This window comes from Linepithema humile, chromosome 6 (assembly GCF_040581485.1).
Source record: "Linepithema humile isolate Giens D197 chromosome 6, Lhum_UNIL_v1.0, whole genome shotgun sequence".
Classification (NCBI taxonomy): Eukaryota; Metazoa; Arthropoda; class Insecta; order Hymenoptera; family Formicidae; genus Linepithema; species Linepithema humile.
The window spans coordinates 16406388-16429591 of NC_090133.1; the positions used below are offsets into that span (position 1 = coordinate 16406388).

Genomic DNA, 23204 nt, shown 5'->3' on the forward strand with positions numbered 1-23204 from the left:
GACATGAGTCACGTAATAGTTTCTCCACATCGGCCCTAATGATTTATGCCTTCAGTCGGGTTTTATGTATTTCTGCGCAATGCGCGAGGCTCCAGTTTTTTTTTTTTTTAGGCTTCTCACCCCGCTGTCAGAGAACGAGAGAATAAAAGAGAGAGAAAAGGGGAAACGCGCGAGGGGAAAAGGGGGGCAAAGGGGGAAGGGGTCAAAAGAAGAGAACGGCCATAAAGCGTCACCCGGGTCGAGCACTGCTCACACTGCCGCCGTTAACTACGCGCGCAGCCTATATAGATCGATATAATTAATAGCTCGGCCACGGATCGGGTAACATATGGTCCAAGACGGGACACGGAGGAGACAGACGCGGGCGAAAGGTGAGAGGAAACCGATTTCGGGGCCCTCCTTCGCCGCCGCTGCCTCAAGAGTTGACCGAGAGAACGGTCCGCTGGATTCAAAGGGATTAAAGACGAAGGAGAGAGGATACCCGATGTCGAGAGAAAAAGGACGACTCACGGCATGCTAATTTCTACCTGGTGGCGTTCACAAGGTCCCTACTTCTATCCAGAGACGTCTATCCAGAAGATATTCTCTCAGATCGTTTAGACTACACCGATCGCCTTAATTGCGCTTTATTTTACGAGAGCACTTCTAAAGCAGATTCTTAGAGAACGGCATGCATTACTTTGCTCGACGCAGAATGAATTAAAATTGCTGTAATTTTTAGAGTGGATTATATAATTAATGATATAATGAATGTATAAAATAATAGAGATTCTTGAAATTACATTGATCGCTATGACTCGACTACTGGATTGAGTCATAATTTAATCTTTCAACAAGTGTATTGAGTATATTAAAGCGACGCTTTTTCCGCAATCTCAATATTTCTTACATCAATATGAAATTTTTGTCGAGAAACGAAAAGCTATTTAGCAGACATGGCGTCGACTACCGAGATAAAGCTGACATGATCCTGATCTACGAGGAAGATAAGATAGAATAATGAAGACAAAGTAATCCTAAAGCTAAAACATGTTCAATACCGGATGCATTTATAATTCCAAGTCCGACGACCTTACTTGTAGAAAATTTCTTTCTCGCATAATATTTAGTTATTAATATGACATCTATGAATCTATTAAGCATAATTTTTTGTCTCACATCGAAGAATGCGTTAATGTACTTTTTATTTATTATCGTCACGAAGAAATCTGTTTTTTTGTACTTAGAACTGTAAGTTAAATCGTACGATCATTTTTATAACGTTCTAAACAGAAAGCACACTGGACAAACTTTCGCTTCGCAATTTCACACATTGTATGATTTAAGATTTCTTTAAAGCCATTCAAAATTATTAACGCGCACGCAACATTTTCACCGGTGATATCTTCTCCGAATAGAGAGCAGCGTATTCAACCCCAAGAGAAAAGTTACTATTGATATATTCTTTACGAATGCGACGACGCCACGTGCCTACCGTGCCTCTCGCGCAACCCTCGAAGTACGCGAGAACGATGAAGAACGAAGAGTTCCCTCTCGCGCGCGCGCTGTCTGCTTTGCATAATTTTACGAATCGCGCGCGTATAATCGTTCCACCGCCGTTGCCGTCGTCGGCGTTACAAAACGTGCCGGCGGCGACGGTATTTCGTGCCGGCGGCGATCCCGCGTGAATCTCGACATTAGCATAAGATCCTCGGAGTGTGACGCGTGTGTTGCACGCCTCGTCGCCCGCTATCGTACGAAGGCGACGGCGACACGTGGCCCGCACGAGACGCGCAATCGGAAGGGTTGAAGCCCGGTGAATTTGTATGAGAGCGCCCCCTCCTCCTCTCCGTTTGCCTTCTCCTCTCGTCACGCCGAAATGTCGGATCGCAGGAACTCGAATGAATGTTTAGACATGGGTGTATATACGGAAGTGTCGATGTGACACGTGCCGCGACACGCTGGTGCGTTTGCTCGCTCCGCTGTATGTACTCAGCATTAGCATGAGATTTCAATGTCAGTTTCTCGGCGTATAGATTTTCTTGCTTTTATTCTTGCGAACGCTCTTTTGGACGTCGCGTGTGTGCAACCGTGGAATGTATAAGAGATTTGCGGTCGGGCTCTTCACGCGGAATTCTATGAAGAATGTTCATAAAATGAATGGAAGTAAAAATCATTTATCTCGGAAACTACCTTCGCCTCGACATCCTGTATATTATTGGATTATTTCTCGTGTCACATTAATACATTAATTTTTTTACTCGCAAATAAATACTCAAAAATGTTTGGATTCTATATTTGAAAAAGCGTTAAATTATTCACTAAAATATAAAGTCCCTTTCACATTTTTTTTTTTTCGCACTTAATAACAGTGACAAGTTTATAACGATCTTAGAGAGATTAACTCTAAACACACATAGAGAGTTCCCGTTCGTGAAGCGACGCGTCTTAAAAGTGCCGACAGCACTCCGTCACTAGAAAATCAATTTTCCCATCGAATATCGACGCCTATTGTTCCCTTTTTTTTCCACGCGTCTCGTTCTATTCATGAAGGCAATCGCGTCGTTTAGGAAATTTTATTGAAGCAGTCGCGATGACGCCGCGATGGACTGTCGATGAACGACCATGACCACGCGTACAATGGTTCATGCCGATCCTTCGCCTCTTCGCTCGGTGTCGCGTATATATACGTCGCTTTTGTTGCGCTTAAAACGCAATGAAAAAGCACCGCGACTAATTAATACCTGAGCTTTTTGCTGAAGCAACACGGATGCGCGTGTCAAATTTACGACGTATCACGATGTTATATCTCTGGCAATTTCAACAATCTTCGACTCTTTTCGACGCTAAATAATTACAAAATTCTGGACGGATTTGGCAACAAATACATTTTTTAACACTCTAATTGTATGTATAATAGAAATATATAATTTCAAAAATTACAGTTCAATCAAAAAGTTATGAAAATCCATTGAGTTTACTATAAATCTTTGTGGCAACTGAAAATCTATACATTGATATATTTTTATATTTGCAAGTTTTTTTTTTTTAAATTCATAAAACTTGAAGTTCTAAATACGTTAAGTAACTAATAAAAATTTTAAGAATATTTCTGACCTTTACAAAGTTTGTTCTCACCGTAAAAATAACAAAGAGTTCATTCTTCAAGAATAAAAATTATTTGAGAAACTCGCGCACATAATTTCAAGCGAACATGTCATCTTAGTTTGTTTTCCCTGTTTTACTTGTAATTTACTAGACGAACGCGAATTAGTCTACCAGTTTGCAGGCTACAATTTGTAGGCTCGATTAGTAGCGACAGTGCCACATATGTCAATTTGACCAAAATACTAAAAACCAATTGTTTAACAAACTATATCGTGTGCATTAACTTGTCATAAGTAAATGTAACATCGCACTTGTAATTTAATATAATCTACGATAAAACGCTTATCGTAGATTAAACATTTCAAAATATACTCCGCTTTTCTTCTCATAATCTGCATACTTTTGTCCTGGTTTGAAAAATAAAATTTCTCTTGAACTCAAAATCAAAATCATACTTAATCCAAAAAATCTGAATCATACTTATTCGTATTTGATTAAATGATAAGATTTATAATAATCGCGACTTACCAAAACGTTTCTGGTGTAACCATTGTAATGGCTTCTTAATGATAGGAATTGGAAAAGAATATTTGGGACAAGGCACAAAAATTGAAATAAGAAAAAAAAAACAAAAAAGTAATATTATTATTTGAGAAATTTCTTTATTTAGACTAGAGGAAAAATAATATAATAGTGATAATATAAAATAATATTAATAATAAATAGGTATAAAGATTTATTATCATTATTATTTTTTATTAATTTATGATATAATATTAACTACTTATTATTATTATTAATTAATTTTTTAATTAATAATAATAATAATAAGTAATTATTAAATTAATAGAATAATTCATAATAATAATAATAATAATAATAATAATAATAATAATAATAATAATAATAATAATAGTAATAAACTATATACACAAGAGTAGTAGGAAAATAAATTGACGTACATAACATTGTATATATGAACATATTGTGAACGTGATATGAATGTGTGTATATATATACTGTGTACGTGTACAGTAAGAAAAAAAAAGAAGTGAAGCCACACCCTCGTCAGCCACAAAAATACGAGCGTAAAATAAAATAAATTCGAAGAGAGAGAAATAAACGGACGTGCGCAGCCAGGTGTCCAAGGTCGCGACATCCGGTTCCGACTACTCCTAAATCGGATACGTGGGCAGACGAGAGCATGACCATCACAAAAAAAAGAAGATTCATAAATAACTAAGATAACGCAAAATAATAATTAATAATGGGCGCCTAATTATGATTGCGATGTGTATGACGTCGTTAATGGCAGATAAAACGCTATGTCGACGTTGAAATGCCTGTTCGTAAGCTAACGCATAGAATCGGTATAGTTGAGTTTATACGTACTTGGGTATAGAGTTAGTGAGGCAGGGCCGTGTATCTGAACCCCGAGCGAGGATTTGCGAAGTATTTACAGTAAACGCTGAATGTACAGCGAGGAAGAACGTCAAGATGTTGGAATGGCTTCGCAAATATTGACGACGATAACGAACGACGACGATAATAGAACAATGTTGAACGCTTCGAATAATAATATGCGTATGCAGTTAAAAGTAATCAGTATCCGTTTAAGAGGCATCATTATAAAATATAATAAGAGCGCTATTATTTCAAGATTTAACTTACACTTAAAACACAGTTTATTCCCTTAGTAGAAACTCGTCCTTAAATCGACAGCGACGATTAAATTTCTGTTTCACCGCCGCTTCTATTAATTTAAATCGATTAATTTGAGAATTGTGTGATAACATAAATTATTCACCTGTGAATAATTCAGATATAATAACTCATATATTATTATCATACATGATAATTTAATTATCACACATTTTTCTCGCCGTGTCTCTCTAATTTCCTTATATTCTTCTTTTTTTTCCATTCACTCACTCTCTTTCACGCCATTTTCACATTTCCAAAATAAATTTTCATTCTTATGCTAGATTTAACCGATAGGAACTTTTTAGAGCATTGCCTAATTCTAGATATCTGATATGAACTAAAGGTATGCGAACATATTTATATATATACATGATGTGTATATATATATAGTTTTTACACATATACATATAAATATATGTATACATGTGAAAGTATATATCTCGAAATATAAACATCTTATAATTAATATTGTATTATTAATTTGACGGTAGGGGAGATAGGCCCTTTAGGGTATCACACAGGCCCAATTAATATATACGTGGAATTTTGTGGCGATACACAGAGAATACGTGCAAAACATATTTATAAATGACTTAACGTCCGCGAGTTCGAAATTCCTTGGCGCAATGCGAATTTTAACGAACACAAATACGTTATAAAATCAACCTTTCTAAAGTCACTCATCAACGAAAATTATACAACGAAAAGTTCAAACATCTTTCTATTACAAGCGATGAGTTAAAACTCAAAACTTGAGAGTAAGAACGGAATTATATTTTCAAAAATTAAAAAAAAACAAACAAAAAAATATATATTAATTTATCAACTTAGCACGAATTTCGAACGAGCGTGATATGAGCGTTTAGTCGTCTAAGAGGTCAGCCAGACACTCACCGGCCGTAGTGCTAGCTGCGCTGGCCGTAGCGCCGGCAGGATGTTGCTGCTGCTGTGACTGGAACATTGCCGTCGGGTGGAGAAACACAGAACCGTACATCATGTTTTCGTCCGTCTGTTGTTGCTGCTGTTGACCGACTTGCTGACCGGTCGTAGCGACCACCGACGAATTGCCGATGCCCGATACGCCGCCGCCGGCGGTGCCGCCGCCGCCACCACCGCCAGGTACAATCGGTGCTCCGGGAGTCGGCGGCACGAGGGTGCCTTCTTCGACGGCAATGCGCACCGACTCGATATGTCGCCGTGAGAATACGTGCTCCTGCAGTGGGGTCTTGGCCGAGTAACGCACGGAGCACAGCCTGCATTCATCCGGCCCGGTCGGGCCGCGATGTGGCTGGACGGCCGAGCCCTCGGCCGGTAAGCCCGCCGCCAGCCTGGCCTTCTTCTCCTTGGCGCGGGCGTTCTGGAACCACACCTGCAACTCGTCTCCATTAGTCTCCGTAAGCTCGGATCGGGGGGTTTGTACGCGCGCCCGAAGAACAGCTTCCTCGTGGGTAATTGACGATTTGTCTACCACGAGTTCGAAGCCGGGCTCGCGTGAGAACTATCGATGCTCACCTGGACCACCCGCTTCGGCAGACCTATTTCGCGACCGAGCATTTCGCACTCGGCCATCGTCGGTGTTTTGTAGTCCGAGAACAGCGACTTCATCACCTTCACTTGGGTGGCCGACATCTGTGTACGGTATCGCTTGCCGCCGGATTGGCTGGTATTGCCACCGGACTGTCCGCCGGTTACTGGCGGTCCGGTAACATTGCCGGTACCACCACTGGCAGGCGCTTGTCTCGTACTCTGAGTACTCGAAGCTGGACTCGTCGGACTGTCGTCGTCCAAAAACTCCGTAGTCTCACTCATGCTGTCATCGTCGCAGATGCTACGTTCGGATAAGTCTGTCAGAGGCCCGCAGTCGCTGCCACCGCGGAAGTGAGCGCCGTGCTGCTCTTCGAGGAGCAGACCGCCAAGACTCAGTTTCATCGGTCGGCTGAGATCGACCGGTTTGCTCAAATCCAACGGTGACTCGCCGCTGTTGTTATTGCCTCCGGTTTGATGATTCGTCGTTTCCTGTTTTCCGTTACTGGCGTGTGCCTGTAATTCGCTAAAGTATCGCTTCATCTCTTCGTAGTATTTCATAGACTTCAAAGACGCTTCCACGTCGCTGTTGTTAAACGGCGGAAACAGCGGTGGCATCATGTGAGGTGTGCTGGAATTCGAAGGAGCGGATTCCATCGAGAGCTCCTCGTCCGGGATGTTGTCGATGTTCACCTCGCCGCGTGCCACCTGATCGGCGTGTTTGCTACTGAGATGAGATTCAAGAGCGGATTTGACTTTGAACAGCGCCGGACAGAATGGGCAGCGCTTGTTGATCACTTGGCTGTGAGCGCGGAATTGACCTTTGCGTTCGCGGGCACGCGTATTCTGAAACCATACCTGAACCACGCGTTTCTTCAGACCGACTTCGCGCGCGATTGTCTCCAGCATCTTCCGCGACGGGTTAGATTCGATTTGATATTTTTGATAGAGATAATCCAATTGTTCTGGGAGTATCGTGGTTCGCAGACGTTTGTCTTTCGGTTGCTCGTTGTGCTCCGAGTTTGAACGGTTATCGCTGCCCGTTCCCTCCTCGAGTTCCTCGTACTTCCTCTTCTGCATCATGGCGATGAGTGGATGACACGGGTTGTCCGGTGTGCTAGCGTTGATTGCGTGTTGCTGCAGAATGCCGAAGGGTGAGTCGGGTGGGTACGCCGGAAATAGGGACGGGTTCATGATATGTACTAATTGATGCTCGCGCCAGAGCTCAAATCGTCCGAACATCAAGTTACACTTGTCGCACTGGAAGCTACCTTCTTTCGATTCCGTTTGCGACTGTTGCTGTTGTTGCTGTTGTTGCGACTGCTGCTGTTGCGTCTGCGACAGTGTCTGCTGCTGATGTTGAGGTGGAGTAGCGGTGCTCAACGGTTGTTGCAATTGTTCGGTAAGCGCGGGGGCTGCCGATTGATTGGCTACCGTGTTTATAGTCGTTGTTGAGCTGCTGTTACTGTCTTCGGAACTTAGAACTGCGGCGACTTGAGCTGCTGCAGCCTGAGCTTGCGCACTTCTTTTAGCATCTTCTTCTTTAAAACAGTGAGTCTTCTGATGGCGTATAAGCTCATAATATCTCTGAAAAACAAGGAGACACTTTTTACATTGATAGTTTAATCCTGGTGTTCTTTGAAATCGTCCAGATCCGTCGTCAGTTTCACGTCCGCCTGTCGTTACAGGCTCAGCGGCGGGCTGATTTTCATAGACCTTCCGTGCTTTCTGTCTAGCATTTTGAAACCACACTACGATAACACGTGGGCTCAAACCGAGAAGTTTGCTGAGATACTCTAAATCGTCATCCTTCGGATACGCGTTATTTTCGAAAAATTCTTGAAGAACTTTTATCTGATAATCGGTAAATCTTGTACGATTGGCGCGTTTTCCGGAGCTGCCACTGGAGGTATTGCTGCCGTTACTATTGCCGCCAAAAGAATAATCCGTTGGTCCTCGACCTGGACTCAGAGATCGTTGTGGAGTGAGCGCTATCGCAGCAATAGCATTCGATACTACACCCGCTCCTGGTGCGGGATTGGGATAGGTTTGAGGTGCTAATTTAGGCGGTAACATCGGAGTGCTTGGAGCGTTTGCGATTGAAGGAGCATGGGATGAAACATCATGGTGAATGCCGGAAAACACGGAGCTCATACTCAGCGCTGGAGAATGCGGACGTGATAGTTGACCACTCGAGCTGCCGGGTGAAAGATGTTGTTCTTCTTGCTGCTGCTGCTGCTGCTGCTGCTGCTGCTGCTGCTGCTGCTGTTGCTGCTGTTGCTGTTGCTGTTGCTGCTGCTGCTGTTGGCACTGCGATTGTTCTAGTGTCTCCTGTTTTATCTCAGCAGGCTGTGATGCGCTAGTGTTTTGCATAGACGGCGGAGGCGTACCTTGCTTATTTGGACTTTTATCGTCAGAGGAACTACTACCAGATACACTTGAATTTAACGGGGTCACTTTTGCCTCGCCAGTTTTTTCGTACTCCTCGAGATTCAGAGTAGTGCTCGGTGGATTATTGAAATTGTAAGGACTGTCTTTGTTACGTTGTCGCTCTTTAAATAATGTGTTTCGGAACCAATGTTTTATGACTTTGTTTGGCAATCCACTCTGATTGGCCATCTCTTGAATTTGCTCCTCACCAGGTGAATTATTAATATCAAAGTGTGCTCTTAATATTTTTAGCTGTTCATCAGTGATACGTGTACGCGCTCGTTTCTGTGACGCAGCTGCGCTTGCCTGAAAGTCAAAAGATCGCTCTTTCTTTTTTTTGCTAATACTCGATACACATAATTAACATTCGACAATTATTTTGTGTGCCTTTTTTTTGAATTTTTAGAGCATTTTTCGATATACACAACTGATATTCGACAATTATTTTATGTTATATATTATATATATATATATATATATATATCTTTTCTTGAATTTTTAGAACATTTTTATATACAAATTTAAAAATTCTGGTATTAATTTTTTTTGAAAGTCAGAAGATCGCTTTTCCTTTTTTTGCTAATATTCGATACACATAATTAATATTCGACAATTATTTTCTTGGATTTTTAGAGCATTTTTATATACAAATTAAAAAATTCTGGTATTGATTTTTTTTGAAAGTTAAAAGATTGCTTCCTTTTTTTGCTAATATTCGCTACACATCATTAATATTCGACAATTATTTTTTTGTATATCTTTTCTTGAATTTGTAGAACATTTTTTTACATACAAATTTTTTTATTATAATCATAATCATAATTTTTATTTCATTATAATCATAATTTTAATTCTTGGTACTTTATTAGTACCAAGTATTTGGTTCTCGTAATTAGTACTTGATACTTTTATATATTTATTTAATATTTTTATAATTTATAATACGTTGTAATTTATAATAAATAAAAAAATGTAGAAATATTCAATATATTTGTAAAAAAAAAATAAATAAATATTACAGCCATATTAAATACATTACAATAATTTATAATATGCACATTTGTAATACTTCAAAAAATTATTTCTGTAAAAAAATTTAAAAAAATATTAGAAATATTACAAACACATGCATCTTATGCTACTTACTTGTTGTTGATGAAGGACAAGATTGTGCTTGGCAATGAGATCTGCTTGATTGATGGATGGATAACCAGTGGTGGCACCGTCATACGGCGGTGGCGGTAACATCATTGGCACTAGAGGTGGTTGCAGGTTCATAGCCGCTAAAGCGGATACGTTCAATCCAACGTTCAACGGTAATCCCATCATTCCCATCATTAATCCAGGATACTGTGTCAACTGCTGCTGTATTTGCGACGCTGCCATTGCGTTCAAAGCAGCTTGCATTTCAGACATCTGCTGCGCCAATGTGAGCTGAGCATGCTGCTGCTGCTGCTGCTGCTGCTGTTGTTGCTGCTGCTGCTGCTGTTGCTGCTGCTGTTGTTGAATATGATGCTGCGAATTAGCAGGCAGCACAGTCGCCGTCGTAGAGTCCGTACTTGAAACCGGAGTATTGCTCAATGCTGGAGTAGTCGTTGGAGTGGTAGATGTGGCCTCTGGTGTTCGGCTGATACGTTCTTTGCTCTCAGTGTTCTCTTCTTTCTCCTTCTCACGTGATTCCTTATCAGAGCTGAGATCTTGGGGTTGTGCGGTGGCAGGTGTGGAGCTACTCGGGGCTGTTGTAGTTGATGAAGACGTTGCAGCAGTCACTACGACGCTTTTCTTCTCGTATTCGCATTTGAATTGTTGAGCATATTTTTCGAGAAATTCGCGGGGTACAAGATCACGGTGGACTTCCTCGCAATGAGCCTTCAGAACCCAAACACTGCTAAACTCCTTATTGCAATGCTGGCAAGTACTGGGCTTAAGTTCTGGTATTACGTCATCGTCCGTATGAGTCTCTTCAACTTCTTCCTCTTTTTCTTGTGCGGCTTGAGCAGCGAGTGCTTGCTTTTGTCGTTCTTGCTTTTGTTGCTCTTGCTGTGCCTGAAGAGCGGCAGCCGCTTCTTCCTCTTTGCGCTGTCGTCTTTGGTGATTCTCGTTGAATTGCATAACGAGATCGAAGCCGAAGCTTTCCAACAAATGCTTATACATCTGCGAGGTCTTATGTCGCGGTTGGGAGAGAATGTCTTGCGTGGTTTGCGTGGAGTGCTGTGTACTTTGTTGCATATGTTGCTGCACTCCCGGCGGTCCTGGTGTCGTGGATGCAGGAGGCGGCGTCTTGGCAGGGGTGGAGGTCAGCTGCTGTGACGCAGCCAATTGTTGAAATAACGCCAGCGGATTGCTGAAGATGCAGTACAGTTGTTGATGCGTCGCCAATTGCTCTTGATTGACAAACAAAGCGCTGCAGCGTGAACAAGAGAGCATTCCTCCTGCATTGCTCCCCGCTGCCGTGTTCGTATTGACCGATGGACTGCTCGGACTCGTCGGCGGTGGTTGTTCGATCAGCGGTCGAGCGAGATCCAGTTGGCCGCTGGCGGCGAGATCCGGCAGTTTGTTGGCGCGCGTTTGATGATAAACGCTTCTCATGTGAATGTCCAGAGTGCTGCCCTGGCTGTACGCGACGTTGCAGATGTTGCACTTGTACGGTTTCTTGTCTGGACTCTGGTCCTGCTGGGAGTCGGGCGACTCGATCGGGCTGGCCGGAGGCATCACCGAGATCAGTGTGTTATTATTACCCTGCTCCTGCATCGCCCTCTTCAATTTGTGCAGATGACTCACGCTGTTGTAGTGCACTAGGAGTATGTTCTTTTGCGTGAAGCTTTCTTTGCAGACGTCGCATTTGAACGGTCTATTCGGGTCCAGATATTTTTCCATAGGATAAGACATCTTTTCGCCTTTGCGGTGCAACAGGGTCTTGTTGTGACCAGTGAGATAGCTCTGGCGCGTAAAAGCCACCCTGCAACGATGGCACTTGAATTTCCGACTTGGATCGTGATAACTATCTTCTGCGACCGTTTGACTATTCAGATAATCCTCCAACGTTACCAGACGTTCTTTCTGCATCGGGGACGAATCGCTTGCATCACTTTCTTCCTCATCACCTCTGTTAGTATCATCCTCTGCGTTCTGTTCGTTCATCAAGCCGCTTTGTCTCCTCAACGTTTCTTCCGTCAGCGCTTGGAGCAACGGATGCGCGTGGAGTAAGCTCTGTTTGTATTGAGCTAGCTCGTCCTCGTGGAAATCATGAGTGGACTCCAGATGTCTTTGAAGCGCTTGGACCGATCGAAAAGATCGTCCGCAGAGCGTGCACTTGGTCGCGTCTCGGATAGCGTGGTACTGGGAGTGTTGCTGCAGCTTTTCCAAGGTCTTGAAGGCAAGACTGCACTGTCCGCATCGATATTTATAAACGTGCTTTTCGCTAACCGCCAAAGTAGGCGTAGCCGCCGGATGAGCTTCCCTGTGATGTTGCTGAAGTTCATCGATGGAACGGCAAACTCGGCCGCACACCGTGCATCTGGTGATCTCCTCGATCTCGTCACTGGCACCGCGTTCGCTCATCTCTTCTTCATGATGGAGTTTCGTCGTTGTCGTGGGCGATGTCGGCGTCGTGACAACCGTTACGGCCGGCGTCGAAGTATTCCTTGGATTATTGTTCAGCCAATGGCTCTGATCTACTAGGACTAATAGCCTTTGCAAGCCGTCGGTGTTAACAGAATGAATTTGCATCACGTGTTTCTCTAGAGCGGGGCGTTCTTTGAAACTATCTTGGCACAACGGGCATTGTAATTCCACAGTCGGTTCCTCTTTCACCGGTTCAGTTTTCTCTTCCGAATCTTGAACATGAGCTACTTGTAAATGCTGCCGTAACTCTTCTCGCGACGTCGGCTGATACGTACAATATAGGCACGCAATATCGTCTTGGTCGTTCTCGGGTTCCGCTTCTGGTTCTGGATCGTTGTCTGGTTCTTGTTTTACTTCGCTACCGCAATCACTACCTTCTTCGCGTCGTTCTAAAATCAAGTCAAAAAGAAAAATTTGTTCAAAAGTTTTTACACGACAGTTAGTTTAAATTAAAGAAAATTTTCATAAAACGGCAAAAATAAGTGATGCCCATCGAATGTAAAGTAAAATAGTTAATATAGCGATAAAACGTTATTGCAAGAAAATTGGAGATTTGCTGCTCTTATAACATTCATATACATTTTTTCAAAATAGCGAAACATATTGTTTTGCATTGTAAAGCAAAGTTTTATCGCGAATCACGCCAGTCAATGCGAAAACTTCAAATTAAATACAATTTGTCTGTAATTAACACTTGGGTATTTCTGATTTTATAATCGAATCGACCTAATACAAAATTAAAAGCAACATGAAAAAAATTTAGTTGTTTAGTTAGAAAGAGAAAATTTATGACCCGTTTATTATTAATATTTGCAAATATGTATGTCTGCGCATTTTGTGGAATAATTAAACTTGCTCGTTATGATCAATATTTATTCATTGCGATAAAATTTGCATTGCGATAAAATTGTATTTTTGAAAAAAGCAATAAATGACTTATTAAAAAAGCATGTGGATTTTAATCAGTTTAACTTACATGCGTCAGCATAATAAGAAAAGCATTAAAGTTTATAAAGTAGCAAATGTAATTCTCGCGAATTATCGTCGAAAATTTCGCAATTGCAATCTTCTCCGGATAATCACTTTATTCCAAAGATTATTAACATTCCGAACGCGTCGAGATTTGCCATAATAAATCGGTCTTTTTCATTCGGTCAGCATAATATTAAAGTTCGGCATTAAATATGCAGAGCCGGACGGGCGCGCGCAAGACAGGCATCCATTTCGCAGCGATTCGTTCCCCGAGACATTAACTCGAAACACTACAAGAGAAAGTAAATTATAGATAGGTACTACCGGTAAACTATGGCAGTGCCAACACACGGCGTAAAGTTCGCGTTCAGTGTCACGTACGGCCGGCTGTGTGTCGCCAATGTGCATGTTCTCTAGCGGCGCTATTAAATTGATTAGTCTCGTCCAAGAATCGCGTTCGTTTGCCGTCCACCCGCCTCGGTGATCGATCCGCGCAAGAATTACCGTTGCAATTATTCGGTTGATCTTTTCGGTGCGCGAACGCGGACGGAAGGATTTACGCAAGCAGACACGTAATACACACGGTGTCGCGTACATGTGTCAGTCGCAGAGAGAAAGTTTCGCCGCGATGCGCGCGGCAGCGTCTGAGAGGACAAAAAAAAAAAAAGAACGACCACGATCTATACGCGTCACAGATGCTCTCGCACCAGTGTCTTGCAACAATAATATGTCGAATGACAGATTGGCGATACCGAATTACCGATGGCGGTTTTCTACGAAAGAGAGAAAAAAAAAGAATAGAGGAAAAGCAAAAAAAAAAAAAAAAAAAAAAAAAAAAAAGAAGGACGAAAAGAAGGATAGCACCGTCTGTACGCATCGTGCGGTATTGTCCGAAAGCACACTTACATCGTGGCAGCGTCAGTTGCGACGTCGTAACACGGCGCAACGCGTGCTGCTGGTTTCACCCCCCTCATCCCTCTCTCCGTGTATATTTATATGTAAGTACAGTCTACCGATATATAATAACACCGCGGGTGTATTGTGCGCGTCGCCGGTGGTGGCGGCGGCACACGCCACGACCATATGCCACTCAAAATTACCGTCATCGTCGGCTAATTGTAAGATAATAAAATAATGAGACCAGTGAATTCATTAAGAGTGCAGGTATAAGCTTTCTTTGCTCGCGCTAATTAATGTAGCGTACGAGCCGGCATAAAAGAAATTCACCACAAAAGCAATTTTATCGAAAGTCGCAAGTTTATCGCTTTCTAATCTGATTTCTGAAATATTGCTACGTTTTTTTTTTGAATATTTTAGATATTCTGAATATTTGTTTGAATATTATTCAAATATATTTCGTATAATAAATTTACAATCAATATCTTTATGTTATTTAGCTGTAGAATGTGTTAAACTACGGTAAAAATTATAAGCTTGTGAGGAATAAATAGCTCAAAAAAAATCACAAGTGTTGATTGAACGATAAATAATATCGCAATGCTCTTTCAATACGCGACAGCGATAACTGTTCAAGTATAAAAAAAAAGAAAAAAAAAACAAACACGATTAAGAAAGGAGTATATTAAAAGAAAATTGAATGAATTGAACGTTGAGTCAAGTATTATGTGATACATCGAAAGAAATAGAGAAAAATGACACGCCTTGCACTTTTACATAATTTTCTTAATGCTTCATTTTTTTTGTTGTTATTTATTGATTGCTTTTCGCAATTCTAACATATTAATAAATATTCTCAGCAAAATAAAATATATATCGTCAAACGCGTCTTTAACAGATAAAATACTTTTGACATACTAAGAAGCCATCGTTTCGCTATTAACAATTATTTTACGATGAAAGCAAATATCAAGCAAACTCGTCGAACATGTTAGATTGCTCGCTACAACTCACCATTGTTGGTGCTCGTAGCGTTGGGTGTCGTCGGTGTGGTTGGACTGGGTTGCTGAGTAGGCGGCACATCGGGATCGCTCACCACCTGAAATACATCGCCGATATCCGTGTGCGGGGTCTCGTTTCCTTGCAGACTGCTTCTTCTGTGTAGTTGATGCAGTTGTTCCATATGTAGGTGCCGCAGAGATCTTACGTGTTGCAGAAGCGGCAATCGGTGCCGTGTGCTAAATCCGCACAGAGCGCAGTGATACAATTTTCCGGAAGCTTGAATGTTGCCACTCGCCTCGAGGAGATGGCGAAGCAGGAGCGCCGCGGCTTCGTGCCTCGGCGAAGCGGCGTGCAGTGCTAATTTGTGCGCGCTATTGGTATAGTAATCGCACGCATGGCACCGCAATTGCGCGGCGCTCGTCGGCGACGCCAAATACTTGAGCTTCCATTCGTTACGCGGACCACCTTCTTTCACGTGATTTACATGCTGCAAACGTTGCAGATGTTTGTCAGTCTTGCAATGCAGTTGGAAATTCGCTTTCAGGTTGGTCTTGTAGGAACAGAGTTTGCAAATGAATTGCGAGTTCAACATTGTAAGTATCTCACCCTCGCGAGTTCTCGTCCGATCGGCGGCAAGATGGTGGCCGAGGGCCTCCAACGAGTCCGTCTCAAAGTTGTTGCAGACGCAACAGTGATAAAGATGGGTTGGATCTTGATCCGCGGGTTCGGGGGGCGGCTCCATACTATCCGGCGAAAGTCCGACGTCACCGCCGAGATTGCTCATGGCGCTCATGTTCGTCATGCTACCCATGAGCTCCGGTGGAAGCTGCGGCGGCAGCTGACCGCCGGTCATCATTTGTATCAGAAGCGCCTGATTGTAAGCCATGTCGGCCAACGCCGCCTCCGCATGTTGGGGTTTGTCCAAGCCGCCCAAGTGGAGCAATTGCTCGAGCTGTTGTTGGTGTTGTTGCGCCTGCTGATGATGGTGTTGCGCCTGCTGGTGGTGGGTGAGCGCGGACAATGTCTGCATATGCTTGACGTTTTGTTGCAGCACGAGCATATTGTGCGTATGCTTCTCACTCGTCATGTGTATCCTTAGATTACGCGCGACATTTGTCTCGTAGTTGCACACGTCGCAGCGAAACGTAGGTTTCGGCTTGCTCTGATTGCCGCCCTGGGTGGATATGTGCGGGCTGTGATTCTGTTGATGATGAGGACTCCGCGTTGGCATCGGCGCGTCCTGAGACGAGGAGGGATTACTAGCGCCGGAGCCGCCTCCGCTCCCCTGCTGCAATTCTTGCATGTTATTTAGATGTTTGTCGCTCTGCATGTGTATGCTGAGGTTACCTTTTGTCGTGGTGGAATAATTGCACACTTCGCATCTATACGGCTTGTAGCCACAGGTGTAGGTTTCGCCGCGCGCTAACCTGGGATGCGCCTGACCTGCGATACAATAGATGCACGAGGTTTCGCTCTCCGGATGTTTCTCCTTCATGTGTATCTCGAGGGTCTCTTGGTACTTGTAGTGCCAGTTGCACTTGGGACACTTGAGGGTCTTGCAAGAATTCCGGCTGTGGATGCCGGCGAGCGCTCCGCCGGGACCAGTGAGCCGGCTGCTAGCGAGTATAAGCTCGCACTTGGGGCATTCCACCCCGCTTGGCCTGCCCTGCATATGTTCCGGACAGACGCCTATCGTAGTACCGGTGAGAAAGTTGGGTGGAGCTTGGGTAAGCGCGGCGTACGAAGACGGGGATCCCTTAGTGGATGAAGTCGGCGGCGGCGGTGAACTGTAATGCATGGCGTCAGGTGCTTTGGCCCAAGACGCAGCGCTCACCTGTGCGCCGGTCCACTGATGTTGCTGTTGATGATGATTGTACGTAAGAGGATGATTCGAGTGCGACGTAGGTGTGGTGGGCGTGCTCGGCGAAGGCCGCTGCTGTTGTTGCGTATGCGATTGTTGCTGTTGCTGCTGTTGCTGAGGACTGCTCGGTACGCCAGGGGTGCTGGCCGGTGTACTCGTTGTTGTCGGCGTTGTCTCGTGCTCGTTAGATTCGCCACGTTGTTGACCTTGCATTTGCGCGGGCGACGCCTGAGCGTAGGTCGAGCTGGTAACGGGCTCCAGAAAGCTAACAAGCGGCTGCTTTCCCCTACCGACAGCCTGAATAATAGCCGATGCCGTCGAGTGGGAAAGTATCTGCCGCTCGTCTTCCATCAAGGCGAGCTGATGCTCGCCCTGGGCGTGCGCGACAAAGCTCTTGGCGTATCCGAAGCTGAGCTTGCATATGAAACACATTAAAATAGGTTTGACGGGTACCGATGCAGCGGGCGGCGGCGGCGCCGCGGGCGCCGGAGGTGTCTGTTTACTACCCTCCGCACTTCTATAACTGATCACCCGGTAACTATGCATTACGGGAAGATCAGGATTGTGCTGTTGTGACGCCGAGCGTTGCTGCTGCTGTTGCTGTTGCTGGTAAGCCTGCTGCGCGTACAACCGCGACACGTAATACGCACTCGCGATTTGCGGGAAAACTAAGGAGTGAGGAACCGTTACACCGCGCCCATCTACGATACAACCGTCCGGGAGAGAGTCATCCTCGCTGAGCTCGCTCTCGCCCTCAATAATGTAGGCCGACCCGTCCGGATTGTAAACGATTTTTCCGTCAAACTTCTCCACGTCGCCGCCCGTCGGACTCGGGCTTGGACTAGGACCTTGCTGTTGCTGTTGCTGCTGACCCTGCGACTGCATCGTCATAGTGGTGGCCGTGGTGGTGGTGGTGGTGTCCGCGATGGGGGTGGGTGTTGGTATCGCGTCGCGGGTGCAGGGTTCCGTGCCCGAAGGTGGACTAGCCGTGCGGGGGTGATGGGGCTGATGTAGCGCAGCCCCAGCCGCAGGGGGGGACCCACCCCCTCGGCCCCCCTCCTCCTCCGGGCTCATCTCCTGCTTCTGCTGCGCGTACGTGGAATTTTGGAAGGGTCCGCCGTGTTGCTGCTGTCGCTGTTGCTGCTGCTGATGATGATGATGCGCCACCAGCTGCTGAAAGAGCTGATGCTCGATCGCGCTCGGCGTGTGTTGCTGTAGATGCGAGGGAGGAATGTTGCGGTGCTGAAGGTGGTACGGGGGATGGGGCTCACTGGAGGGCATCACCCCAAACGTGAGGCGGGCGCCAGCCTCACATCACCTACGGCGCTTGCGCCTACGTTTTCCGTACCTCCTCTTCTTCTTCTTGCGCGCGAACTCGCCCGCTTCCTCGCCGACTGCCTCCCCGTCTTATTCTTTTTCTCGTCACCGAGAGACGGTTCACTAGCTACCCCGACGCAAGCCCAGGTCGTACCTGTAACAAGCAAATAACCAATCGATTGTTAGGATTGAAATGCTTCATGTTTTAATAATATAAATTTTATATATAATAATAATGTACACCTTTTTCAAACAAAATATCGCAAATTTTGTGCAAATTAACTCGAAAATACTTGGAGCGCTATCCGCGAGATGAGACTAGTTAGCTCGCCCGTGAAAGAATGAACTCACAGACGGAATGCATATAAGAATCGTCTAGTCGGTTATAATCCAGTCAAACACAGATATTTCCGAGGATGGCCGAGAGATAGCGAAAATACGCAGAACTGCAGCAAGCTGCGTGTGCGTAGGATCGTCCGCGGAAGACGGCGGATAAGTACACAAAGCCACGGAGGAACTGTCGCAGTAACACAACGACTCGTTGTGTTCGGATTACCTGAGTGAATCCAGCTGTGTTTGCGATCGATCGGTCGGGCTTATCTATCGATGGAATATCAATGTTTCCGTCCGGGACAGTGCGAGAATGAGAGACCGAAAGAAGCGCAGCGAGCTCAATAGCGAATCGTCGCTATGAATGCTCGCTTGTACACGCTCAGATCGAAGATCCTTCATCGCATCTCCTCCGCGCGCGTTTATACTTCTTTTGTCAATAAAGCTTTCGTCATATAGCGAACTATAAAGTGAAGCATTGTTCGCATTTACAAATAGTTACATTACGCTGTTCACCGAATTAACTCGTCTAGTCGCAAACAGTTTGTTTTTCACTTTCTCGCTATCGACTGCAAATTTCCCCACAACTTTTCCGCAAATATAATTACATTTTTGCATTAGCTTTGTTATATATTAAAACGAATAATAGCAATCTGCAAAGAATTTGCATATCGAGTTTGTTGTAGGAATAAAAAGTTGTATAATACATCTTTATTGATAGACAAAAAGGTTAAAATCAGAAATTAAATATAAAGCTGAGCTGAAGACAACGCGCGGTCTTATTTCAGCGACGATTCGGTTCAAATCACTTGGCTTCGAGTAATTCAAATTGCGGACTGCAAAGTCCGGATAGCAACTGCGTACTCGTCGCAATTCCGGATTAAGGAGAACTAACGAGTGCTGCGCGAAAAAGATTAAGTGCGTTTTGCGTGCGCGGTGCGTCCCCTAGGACGAGATACGTCGGTCGCTTTGATTACCGCGAGGCATAACACGCTCTCAGGAGCATAATCCACGTTTCCACTGAAACGTGCGCGATGATGTGAATTCCTGCCGGGAGCAGGAGAGAGAGAGAGAGAGGGAAAGAGGGAGTGAGAGGGGGGCAGAGAGGAGGGCAGAAAGGCAGAACTCTAATAATCTAATCCCAATTACGCGGAATCGCGGTCTCGAATCAACGTCGTGAGGAGGAGGCCGGCCGCAAGCATTCACGGAATCTAACGGATTAAAGATGAGCCCCGCGAGTGGGTGTACACGGATTTATGCGCCGGCTCGCGTGCGTGTGTTACGGGGGTGTGGAACGGCGTGACGATCCGTGAAGAGCATCCCATCCTGCGGAAGAAGTCTCGAATGATCCCTCTCTCTCCCTCTCTCCCTCCCTCGCCTCCCGCTCCCTTTCGCTCGCTCCCTCTTTCTCGATCGTCTTCCTCCTCTCGCCCGCGTTGGCCGCGGGCGGTATATCGCCGGACATTATGGTACATACGCGTATACGCGGCATTACCCGGCTCCCTCCCTCACCCCGTGTGCGCGCTCGTCCCTCCTCCCCATCGACCAGCGCGCATCGCCACAGTTATAATTCCGCGGTGCAAACTCCATAATCTAGTCACCGTATCCTCCGGCATCTCTTTCTCGAGAGCGATACCGCTTTTGTAATGCGTGAGGTACGCCGACCGTCGATCGTTCCCTCGGATTATCGTCGATCGATAGCCACAATCCTAGGCGAATCCTCTTTGCCCCAATCGCGTTGCCGCGCGCCGAGAATCCTTCTGCGATCCAATGAAAACGGATGCCTCGTCGACGGCGATCATTAGAGCAAAATCGTACACGTTGAGGAATATAATTGCATAGCGCACTGCATCGGTAAGTAAGCGAGAAGCAAAATGCACTTTTAGTATAATCGCAAATATGTAAAACGTTCTTCTCGAACTTCTTGACGCCGATATATAATATACTCTTAAAAATGCACAAATTATTAATAAAGCGCAATTTGATCCTTCCGAATAAGATTGTACAAATATTTTTATATCGAGTATATTTGTACAAAAATTTAAGCCAGTTTAAAGTTTAGTATGTTCGACATTGATTTATAGATACCAAAGGTCATTGCATCTGCATCGTGAGTTATAAAAATCCTGTTTCAAACTCATTAAAAAAACTTTCTTTCAAACTTCAAAGTGAAGAATATATTATTTCCTTAATGTAGTAATCTGACATAGTAGTTCAATTCTCGATATCGCACGTATATACGATATGTATCATATCGATATGTTATCATATTCAGCGCTCACGTGTAAGTTATAGATGAACGAGGGTAACGACGCATCGTGTAACGAAAAACATCTGCCAATCTGACATCACCTGCCTCTCGACTTGCCTATTTCTAGTCAATTTATCACGCGTTCCGGTAATGTTAGGAAGGACGGGAGGACGACGCGTTCACGGCGTTAGCGGCGTATGGCGTCGAAGGGCTTTGTTTTCGCAGGGTCCGGCCCTAATTAAACGATAGCATCTTAATTGTCTCCCGACCGTTCTAACGCGGCGATTCATGGTCGCGATCGTTTCGAGGGTGGAGTGCCAAGTTTCGACTGCTCCCTCACATTGCATCGTCATGATTTCTACTTGTGCTTATATTATACATCAGCCAGAAATCTGTGAAAACTATATATAAAAAAAAAAAGAAATTAAAAGAACAAAATTATTTCAAGCGATTTTATCTTTTCGAGACATATACGTTTAGCTTATTTCTAAAATTTGCATTTTCCCATAATTTAATTAACTTGAAAGCATTTTCTAGTTTCCGAGTATTATTCAAATTGAGTTTGAATAATCATGGAATCCAGTAAGAAAGTAAGAATTGATTTCTATCATCTTTTTATTCGCAATTGAAAGATAATTATATTCGAAATTAGTGAAAAGCAATATCTCTTTTGCTCAGCGTATTTTATAGTGAACTATGATGATCTTTATGCTCATTATTTCATAAATCGATGGAAATCGAAGAGATATGAAATCGGTAAATATTCTACGAAGCAAGCGGAAGTAAGACAAGCCAAGAACGAACGTCGATGGATCTAAGAGTATAAAAGCCGACGATACCACGAAGTCAGACATAATTATAACTTTGGAGAAAGTTGAGGACGATCACAGGTGGCTGATGAGTGTTCAATAGTGGAAAAGGGAAGCGCATGACATAACGCGGCGGGAAGAAAGACGATGGAGGGCACGCGGTGGGATCCGAAAAGAGGCACGAAGGGAGGAGGGCGAGGACGATTCGGCGTAGGAAAGAGCCTCGCGCGATGATGGGAGTTAAACGTTCGGCGAAGAGGAGCGACCGCGAAGTCGACGCACCGTAGCTCTTTTGTTTGTCGCGGTGCTTCACTCGAAGGTTTCTTTGTATACCCTTTGAACGGAGGTAGGAGGCATCCGCGGTCCCTACGGGGCCCACATGGTGAACATGGGTCCTGCGTTTATTCGGCACGAAATACGCAAGATGCGCGCAATTATGGCCTCTCAATTATCTCGTACGCGTCTCGTTATTTATTGAATATCGTGCCTGCTTATTTCTCAGGCGAGCTTGCGTGCCGCGGTAAGAGGAAAACGGGTGTCCTCGAGGAGCGAAGGGCGTAAGGACAGACAGACGGACGGACGGACGGACGGGGACGGTTCCTTTTTGCCGGGTTTCGACACGGCTCTGGATGTGGGCATATATTGTTCGATACCCGATATACCGAAGCCGGAAGTCGTCGAAATTCCGCATCGCGCAAATAAAACCGCAGACTTTTGAAAAAAAGACAGCGCACGCAGAATAAATAGGCAAATTACTGGAGAGACTCCTCTCGATACAACGTCTGATCGTTCTTTAAATTATCAATCAATAAGTAGTATAAGAATTCTTTCAGACATCAGAGAAACATCTTACGGTAGCATGGTAATAAGTCAATAAGTCCAGATTTAAAACAATTGTTGAAAGTTGCTTTCGTGAACATTATTTTAATCACGATGCGATTTTCTGCAATTTTTTGCATGCATCTGTTTTAAGATTTCTGCAAACTTAAATTCAACACAAATCAATAAATTTGCAGTATTTAAAGTAAATTAAACTTACAATGAATAAAAAATATTGATAATGACGCGTATAAAGGGAGAATACGTGACTTTAATTTTTAAACACATAGTTTTCTAAGAAAATTATCGATGTATAACGCAGCGTTCATCAATCGCTCAAGTACAATGCACATTACGGCTCTTGCGGCCATATTTCTGTTATTATTGTTATTACGTGGCTGGACAGCTTTCTACTTAATATACGCGAGCCGAGCCTGATAAGAGCTATCCGCAGCCGACGACCACACTTAGCTGACGCATACGAAGCCACGCGGAAACGCACGCTGGTGCCGCGCGCAGCGCGGAGCTCGCGTACGCGTGCTCCGTGACTTGTATGCAAATGCAAGCCACGGAGCGC

The 23204-nt window shown here is 44.4% G+C and overlaps 1 protein-coding gene and 1 long non-coding RNA gene across 13 annotated transcripts in view; one reads left to right on the forward strand and one right to left on the reverse strand.

Annotated features, from left to right (window-relative positions):
- The window catches only part of LOC105676889 (uncharacterized), a 203848-nt gene that overhangs the window by 111461 nt on the left and 69183 nt on the right, over positions 1 to 23204 (forward strand). The window lies entirely within an intron of this gene.
- The window catches only part of zfh2 (Zn finger homeodomain 2), a 363357-nt gene that overhangs the window by 73307 nt on the left and 266846 nt on the right, over positions 1 to 23204 (reverse strand). For 10 of the 12 annotated variants that reach the window (XM_012375086.2, XM_012375085.2, XM_067357313.1 and 7 more), the window contains 4 exons: positions 15253 to 18572; positions 9892 to 12758; positions 6304 to 9051; positions 5686 to 6160 (listed from right to left, as the gene is read on the reverse strand). In XM_012375086.2, coding sequence (XP_012230509.1) covers positions 5686 to 6160; positions 6304 to 9051; positions 9892 to 12758; positions 15253 to 18382 — 9220 coding nt within the window. In that variant the 5' untranslated portion in view covers positions 18383 to 18572. Of the gene's footprint in view, positions 1 to 3729; positions 6161 to 6303; positions 9052 to 9891; positions 12759 to 15252; positions 18573 to 23204 lie in introns of those variants that run through there. The other 2 variants (XR_010890763.1, XM_067357317.1) reach the window with 2 other exon arrangements.